At 41.4% G+C, this 7,645-nt stretch overlaps 1 protein-coding gene across 1 annotated transcript; it reads right to left on the bottom strand.

The window, feature by feature from the left end:
* Positions 1-430: 430 nt before the first annotated feature.
* Positions 431-5,493, bottom strand: LOC147091200 (putative G protein-coupled receptor 139). Its single transcript, XM_085976521.1, has 2 exons — positions 5,307-5,493; positions 431-1,425 (listed from the first exon to the last, which is right to left on the bottom strand). Exons 1-2 carry the CDS (start codon positions 5,443-5,445, stop codon positions 524-526), a joined length of 1,041 nt encoding a protein of 346 aa, XP_085832647.1. The 5' UTR covers positions 5,446-5,493; the 3' UTR covers positions 431-523.
* Positions 5,494-7,645: the final 2,152 nt, after the last annotated feature.

Genomic DNA, 7,645 nt, shown 5'->3' with positions numbered 1-7,645 from the left:
AGTGGGTGAGATTTTTCCACAGGACACCGATGACAGTGTAATATAATGAAAAATGTGTCTCTATGCTTGTGTTTATATTTGTTGTGGTTGTGTTGGAGAATGTCATTGCACAAAGAATGTCTCTGCCGGTATTTTCATATTTGTGCGGTGTTCTGTGATTCAGTTAATATTTGAACATGGACTGGGTTAATATTTACCGGGGGTTTCATTGTAAATATGAGCAGCGGATCTGGGGGAGTATTTTGTTGATTACTATCAGCGTTTGACAGTATAACAGTATGATCAGAGTGTTCCAGTGAGTGTGTTAATATAAACCAGTTACCACTTTCAGTGTGCTAATATTTCTGAGGTCAGTGGCAGTGTTTTACATTTCATAGGATGTCTCAGCCGTTGGTTTATGATGCAGACAGTGTGTCAGTGAGTGTGCTAATACTAACATATATCACTGGCCCTGCGGTTAGACTGGGTTGGACAGAATATGAGATGGGGTTACGTTCTGATGCAGGAACTTCTTCAGTTCATCTCATTCTTTAATGAGTTTTACAATTAAAGTAAAGGGATATTCCAACACATTTTTCAACTGCTGTCTGAACCTAGTCTGTGTCACGGCATAAATGCAAGTGTTTGTGCAGCAACTCAGTAGCTGGAGCATTTGTCCCAAACCTGGAAAATATATAGGTAGAGACACAATATAATCAACCAATCGCCACACCCGGTTATATATAGAATAGACCATAATCACAGACCATAACAGGATGAAATTGCACGAAATAGCAAACAGTAAAATGATGGATTTCCTTCGGCTCTCCATCTCTGGGTCTCTGGGACGCTCCCCACTGCTGGGACCCCGGAGTCTCCTGCGGGCTCTGCTGGACACTAAAATGTGTCTGACGGTGACAGCATTGAGCAGAAGAATCAGAACAAATGGGACCCCCGGGGTGAGAATATGATGAAGGAACTCGATTGCCCCCCAGGCCGGTGAAAACTGAACCTCGAGTGTTACATCACAGAACCAGGGGGTGTTCTCCAGCGCATATTCAGCTGTCAACATAAAATACCAGAAAACGTTCTTTAAACAGCTCAGCACAGTCACTGTTCCTAGAACCACAGCAGCCGTTTTCTTAGTGCAATATTTAGTTTTCAGCTTCTGGCAACAAATTGCCACAAAACGATCAAAGGTGAAAGTGACAGTGAACCAGACAGAACAGTCTGTGACTGCATAAAGCAGGACGGCGTGGATATTACACACGGGGATAGAATACACAGGAGCAAATCGTTTCTTAAAAGTAATTGGAATCTGCCTCAATATCAGGTCGATGATAATGACCAGTAGATCCACCGCTGCCATGGCCACCAGGTAGTGAGTGACACATGTGGAGAGACCGCACTTTCCCCGAGACAGGATCACAATGGTCACTAAGTTAACTGCGGAATGTAATAAACAGTGAAGATTTACATCAGGCTGGCAGCAAAAGCAGCATTTTAATGGAATTCGGGGTGAAATCTGAATCTAATTACCGACAATCATTGATATAATCTAATTATATTACCTTTGAATCTGTAAATCTTTATTGTCTGAATAATTAATCAATAAATGAAATGAAATAAATACATACATAAAAGTAACAGCTGTTTGCTCACTGAGAGATGAAATGATAGATCTACCTTTAGCTCAGCATATATAAAGCATCAGGTGAGGTACCAGGGATGCAAAGGACTAGAGTATGTCAGGAATAGATTGGGAAAAGCAGATTAGCACATTTCAGAAATGTAGTGAATTTATTGAGTGTGTCCAGGATAGTGTTCTGTAGCAATAGGTTCTTAACCAACAAGGGGCATTCCATGTTAGATTTATTAATGAGTAATGAGCCAGATTTACTTAACAGCCTAATGAAACATTTTTCTAATAGTGATCAGAACATGATCGAGTTCAATGAAGAGATACGCAAAACCGCTGCTAGGTTTCTAGGTTTAGGTAAGGCTGACTTCAACGGGATGAGGCAGAGACTGTCCACAGTAAACTGGCAAAACTGTTAATGGGTAAAACAACAGACAATCAGTGGGGATGTCCAAAAAATAATTTCAGCTAATACAGAAACAGTCTATACCCCTGAGGGGCAAGAGCTCTATTTGTAATAAACAGCCCTGGACGACTAAAGAGGTAAGGGACAGCATGGAAATAAATGACAAAGCCTATATAAATGCAAAATGTAGCACAGATCCTGGCGAATTTGAAAGATACAAAGAACAGCAAACGGTCACAAAACAGTTACTAAGAGCTACAAAAGGGATTATGAAAAGAAACTTGTAAGGGGTATCAAAATCGACACACATAAATTTTACAATTATATTATGAAGATCGGGTGGTCAGGAGTAAATTTGAACCCTTCATAACTGAAAGTTGTGATATTGTCAATGATAAGGAAATGGCGGACATGTTGAAAACAGACTTTGTTTCAGTATTTACTGTAGAGGAAGAAGCATGCCGGAAATCCCAAGGAAACTAATATTGTATCAGAGACTGGGACTCAATAAAATTGTCAATAAATAAATAGTAACAAATAAAATAATGACTCTAAAGTGTGACACATTCCCAGGACCAGATAGGGCCTCAACTATTCACAGTTTTTATTAACGACGTAGATGATGGCATAGAACGTCATATATCCAAATTTGCGGATGACACAAAGTTAGGCAGCAATGTAGGCAGTATTGATGAAAGCATGAAATTACAAAGGGATATCGATAGATTCAGTGAATGGGCAAAAATGTGGCAAATGGGTTTTAACGAATTCAAAGGTCAGGTTTTCCAATTTGTACATGATAAGGATCGAACAGGGTACTTTCTAAATGGCGAGAAGCTAAAACGAGTGGCGCTCAAATGAGGCAGGGGAGCATCTACATAGATCATTAAAATATCATCGACAGGTACAGAAAATAATCAAAAACATTAATTGAATGCTGGCCTTTATATCTAAAGCCCGAGAACACAAGTGGGTAGAGGTTATGCTGCATCTATACAAAGCCCTGGTTAGATCACACCTGGAGTAGTGTGAGCATTTCTGGGCACCACACCTTAGGGAGGATATATTGGCCTTGGAGGAAGTGCAGCGTAGGTTTACCAGAATGACACCCGGACTCCAAGGGTTAATTTATGGGGAGAAATTACACAAATTACGATTGAATTCCTTAGAATCTAGAAGGTTAAGGGGTGATCTGATCGAAGTTTTCAAGTTATTAAGATGAACAGATTGGTAGATAGGCAGAGACTCTTTTCCCTGGTTGGGGATTCTAGGACTAGGGAGCACCGTCTAGAAATTAGAGCCAGACCTTTCAGGAGTGAAATTAGGAAACACTTCTACACACAAAGGTTGGTAGAAGTTTGGAACTCTCTTCCACAAAACTGAAGTTGATGCTAGATCAATTGTCAATTTTAAGGCTGAGATTGATAGATTTGTGTTAACCAAGGATATTTGGGGATATGGGGCAAAGTCGTGTATAAGGAGTTAGGTCGCAGATCAGCCATGATCTCATTAAATGCCGAAACAGGCTTGAGGGGCTAAATGCGTTACACCTCTTCCTATGTTCCTATGTTATTTTACTCTTACAGAACTCCGTGTCCCAGGACCAGTCAGCAATTTGAGCAGTGCAGTTCGCTTCTGTGCCCTGTGTTCGGGTTTCGGAAATCCCGCTTGGATTCCTGATCTTGGTTTGAATATCCTTTATATATAGAACAGTAAATGAATGCCACAGAAACTGCAAACTTGGCATGCAATAATTACAGTCAATTCTATTTAAAATGTACGGATGTAATACGACCATGTTAAGATAAATACAAATGAACCGCAGTTATAAAGACAACTAGGCTGTCAGACTTGCTTTGAGGATTGAGTTTACCGCATTTTTCTTGAAATACGCAAATTGTAGCTCATTGAAAGGAAGATTTTCCAAATAACATTGCAAAAAAATGGATTCTGAATTGCAATACATAGTTATTATTGGCAATAAATGCCTCAGTAAATGTATTTAACAACATCGAATTCAGACGAATAATCCAACAGGCAAAGTGTTGCTGAACGATTTTGTAAAGTACCTGAACACAAATTGAAGAGAATTATCCTTGTACATTTCACATGTTGGTTTCCAACCTTGTGCAGAGAATATTAGAGGACAAAATATCAAAGGATTGTCTTATCCTCAGCTGGGATTGTTAATCCTGAAGTACATCAGGAGGCAATAGAGAACCACACTGGGTCTCACTGAGAGATCCACTGAACTGTGCCAGACGGGTATGTGACTTAATTGTAAATTCAAAACAAAGATTGCACGTTACTGTATTGAAATCTGGCTAAAGAACATTTTATGAGAATGTAAATTATCCTTGTAATCCTGTTCCAACTACCTGAAGCAGTGCCACGAATGCTGAACTGGAGCTGGTGGAAAAAGAGACAGTGACTGGAACTGAATGATTAGCGGATATTTCACACATTTAAAGATATGAATATGACCTGCCAGGATTTTCTTCCTGTGACTCTGTTTAAATAGTCATTCCGATCATTAATCGAAAATAAAAGCAAAATACTGTGGATACTGGAAATCTGAAATGAAAGCAGAAACTGTTGCAAATACTCAGCAAGTGAGGCAGCACCTGTGGAGAGGGAGAAACAGAGTTAACGTTTCAGGTCGAAGACCTTTGCCATTACGTGAAAAGTTTCCTAATCCAAGAAAACATTTTTCTTATCTGTTAGGAATGTTCAGTGTGGATAGCAGACGGAAATTCGTTAAATAAAGAGTCTGGGTTCAATATCATTGCTTGAAATGAACATAGAATATTGCAAACTCGGTAACACCGTATCACGTTCAGAATCAATAGCGGACAGCAGCGCGGAAAGCATGGGGAATGACAAGGAACATGGAAAGAAGGAGAGAAATACAGTTAAGAATTATTTACAGAATTGAAAGCTGCATACAGAGATTTACCAGGGGCACCAACAGCAGCGAGGGCTGCCGGGGTGGGGGAGGAAATTATAAGAACATTAAATCTGTTAAACATAACTAACAGAATTAATTATTAGATATAGAGTCTTAACAGGAGCACCAACTGTAGCGAGGCAATCCGAGTATTTTTATACAACAACTCATGCATTAACATTGATAAAAAGAAAGACTTGCATTTAAACGATTTAGATGATGCAAGAAATGCAAGCACAGAAAATCATTAATGAATAAAATCACACTGTAAATAGCAAGAATAATATTACAGTGTAACATGGTTTATGGAATTCATAACTGGTCATTGAACTTACTCGGAACTCCAACAGTAGCGAGGATTGGGTAGTAAATCTTTTGTATTTCATTAAATAAGTTAGCTATCCGCACATTTTCAAGCCAATTATCAGGAAGGGGCGGGGGAGGCGGAGGGGGCGGTGGAGGTGGCACAGCCATATCTTCCGGTCTGTGAGTCGCTGGTGGTCTTTATGCTGGAGGCAGCGCGCTGACTGTGTGAGGTCACACTGTGAAGGGAGCTCCTTCTTTATAGCAGAGCAAAATCCCTGAGTGATATAATTAGGCCTCACTGTAAATAGCATTAATTACAGACATTGAACAAACACACTCAGTGACCCAATGTCAAATCAACACGTTATTGCAACACAACCTAGGTTAGCATGTTGTACACAGTTTTAAATTAAAAGTGACCGAATGTGGAATATTTCAGCCGAGCATAAAATACCGAGATTGATCAAAGAGAATGGAGTTTCTCTTCCTGAATTAAACACAACCAGTGAACAAAAGAGGAGAAAGTGACAGAAACAATATGAATAAAAGAAGAGAGGAGGCTGGATTCCCCCAATCTTGTTATCTGATGTATTCAAACCCAGACTAACAAGGCAAAAATAGTCACCATCAATAAATATTCCTAAACGGCAGGAACTTAGAGATGGACACAGTGATGGAAAGATTGTAATCACACATGACACACTGGCCTGAGTCCAGGAATGGTGTTCACTGGGCTGACACGTTTCCACTGTTCCGGCTTCAGTCCAGGACATTTATTCCCTGGACCGCCGGGATTACATTGCTGCTTCCTCAGTCCAGGAATGTCATTCCCAGGCTGGCTAGATTACACAGCTCCCACCTCAGTTCAGTAATTCCATTCCGAGGGCTGGCTAGAATACATTGCGTCCTCCTCAGTCCAAGAATGTTATTCCCTGGGCCGCCTAGATTACTCTGCTTTTGCTTCAGTCCAGCATTTTAAATCCCTTGCACTGCCTAGATTACACTGTCCCCGCCTCAGTCCAATAATGTAGGAGGCCTACATATACTGCTCCTATCTGAGTTCAGGAATTTTGTTCTCTGGACTAGCTAGAATTCACTGCTCCCACTTCAATCCAGGAGCTTAATTCTCTGGGCCGCCAAGATTACACAGAAACCTCGTCAATCAAGGAATTCAATTCCCAGGGCAGCCTACTTTACACTGCTCCCGCCTCACTCCAGTTATTTCATTTTCAAGGCCGCCCAGATTATACATTTCACATTTGAATCCAGAAATGTAATTCCATGAACAGTCTATTTTTCACTGCTCCTGCCTGAGTCAAGCAATTTCAACTATAGGGCTGACTATATTACACTACTCCTGCCTCTATCCAGAAATTTCATCCCCTGGACAGTGTAGATTTCGCTGCTCCCGCCGTAATCCTGGAATTTAAATTCCAGGGTCACTAAGATTTATTTTATTTGATCCTGGGATTTGGGTATCGCTGGCAAGGCCAGCATATATTGCCCATACCTAATTGTCCATGAGACCGTGGTGGTGAGCCGCCTTATTGAACCGCTGCAGTCAGTGTGGTGAAAGTACTCCCACAGTGCTGTTAGAAAGGGAGTTCCAGGATTTTGACCTATCGACAATGAAGGAACGGCGATATATTTCCAATTCAGGATGGTGTTGAGGGGAATTTGGAGGTGATGGTGTTACCATGAGCCTGCTGCCCTAGTCCTTCCAGGTGGTAGAGGTCGAGTGTTCCAGAGGTGTTGTTGAAGAAGCCTTGGCAAGTTGCTGCAGTACATCTTGTACATGGTACACACTGCAGCCACAGTACGCCGAAGGTGGAGGGAGTGAATGGTTATGGTGGGGTGGCAACCAAACGGTCTACTATGTCCTGGATGGTGTCGAGCCTATTGAGTGTTGTTGATGCTACACTCATCCAGGCAACTGCAGAGTATTCCAGCACACTCCTTACTTGTGCCTTGTCGATGGCGGAAGGCTCTGGTGAATCAAAAGGTGAGTCACTCGACGCAGAAAACTCAGCATCTGACCTGTTCTTGCAGCCATAGTATTTATGAAGCTGGTCCAGTTGTGTTTCTGCTCAATGGTGATATCCAGGATTTTGATGGTGGGGGATTCGGCGATGGTAATGCTGTTGACTATCTAGGGGCGGTTGTTAGGCTCTCTCTTTTGTGTGAAAATCATTGCCTGGCACTTGTGTGTTGCAAATTTAACTTGTCCCTTATCAGCCCAAGCCTGAATCTCGTCCAGATTGCACTGCTCCCGCCTCAGTCCAGAAATTGCATTCCCAGGTCTGTCTAGATTACACTAATCCGGCCTCAATCCGGTAATGTAAATCTAGTTGCATCCTATATTGCTTTG

The sequence above is a fragment of the Somniosus microcephalus genome, unplaced genomic scaffold (assembly GCF_052327205.1).
Source record: "Somniosus microcephalus isolate GS21.2 unplaced genomic scaffold, FLI_Smic_1.0 unresolved_chr3, whole genome shotgun sequence".
In the NCBI taxonomy this organism is placed as follows: Eukaryota; Metazoa; Chordata; class Chondrichthyes; order Squaliformes; family Somniosidae; genus Somniosus; species Somniosus microcephalus.
This window is presented reverse-complemented; position numbering and strand designations above follow the sequence as displayed.

Excerpts from the sequence above, each read along its gene's own strand:
- LOC147091200 (XM_085976521.1), bottom strand. The coding sequence starts at position 5,445 with ATGGCTGTGCCACCTCCACCGCCCCCTCCGCCTCCCCCGCCCCTTCCT. Across the intron at positions 1,426-5,306 it reads CGCTACTGTTGGAGTTCCGA|TTAACTTAGTGACCATTGTG; the intron begins GTAAGTTCAATG and ends TACATTCCGCAG.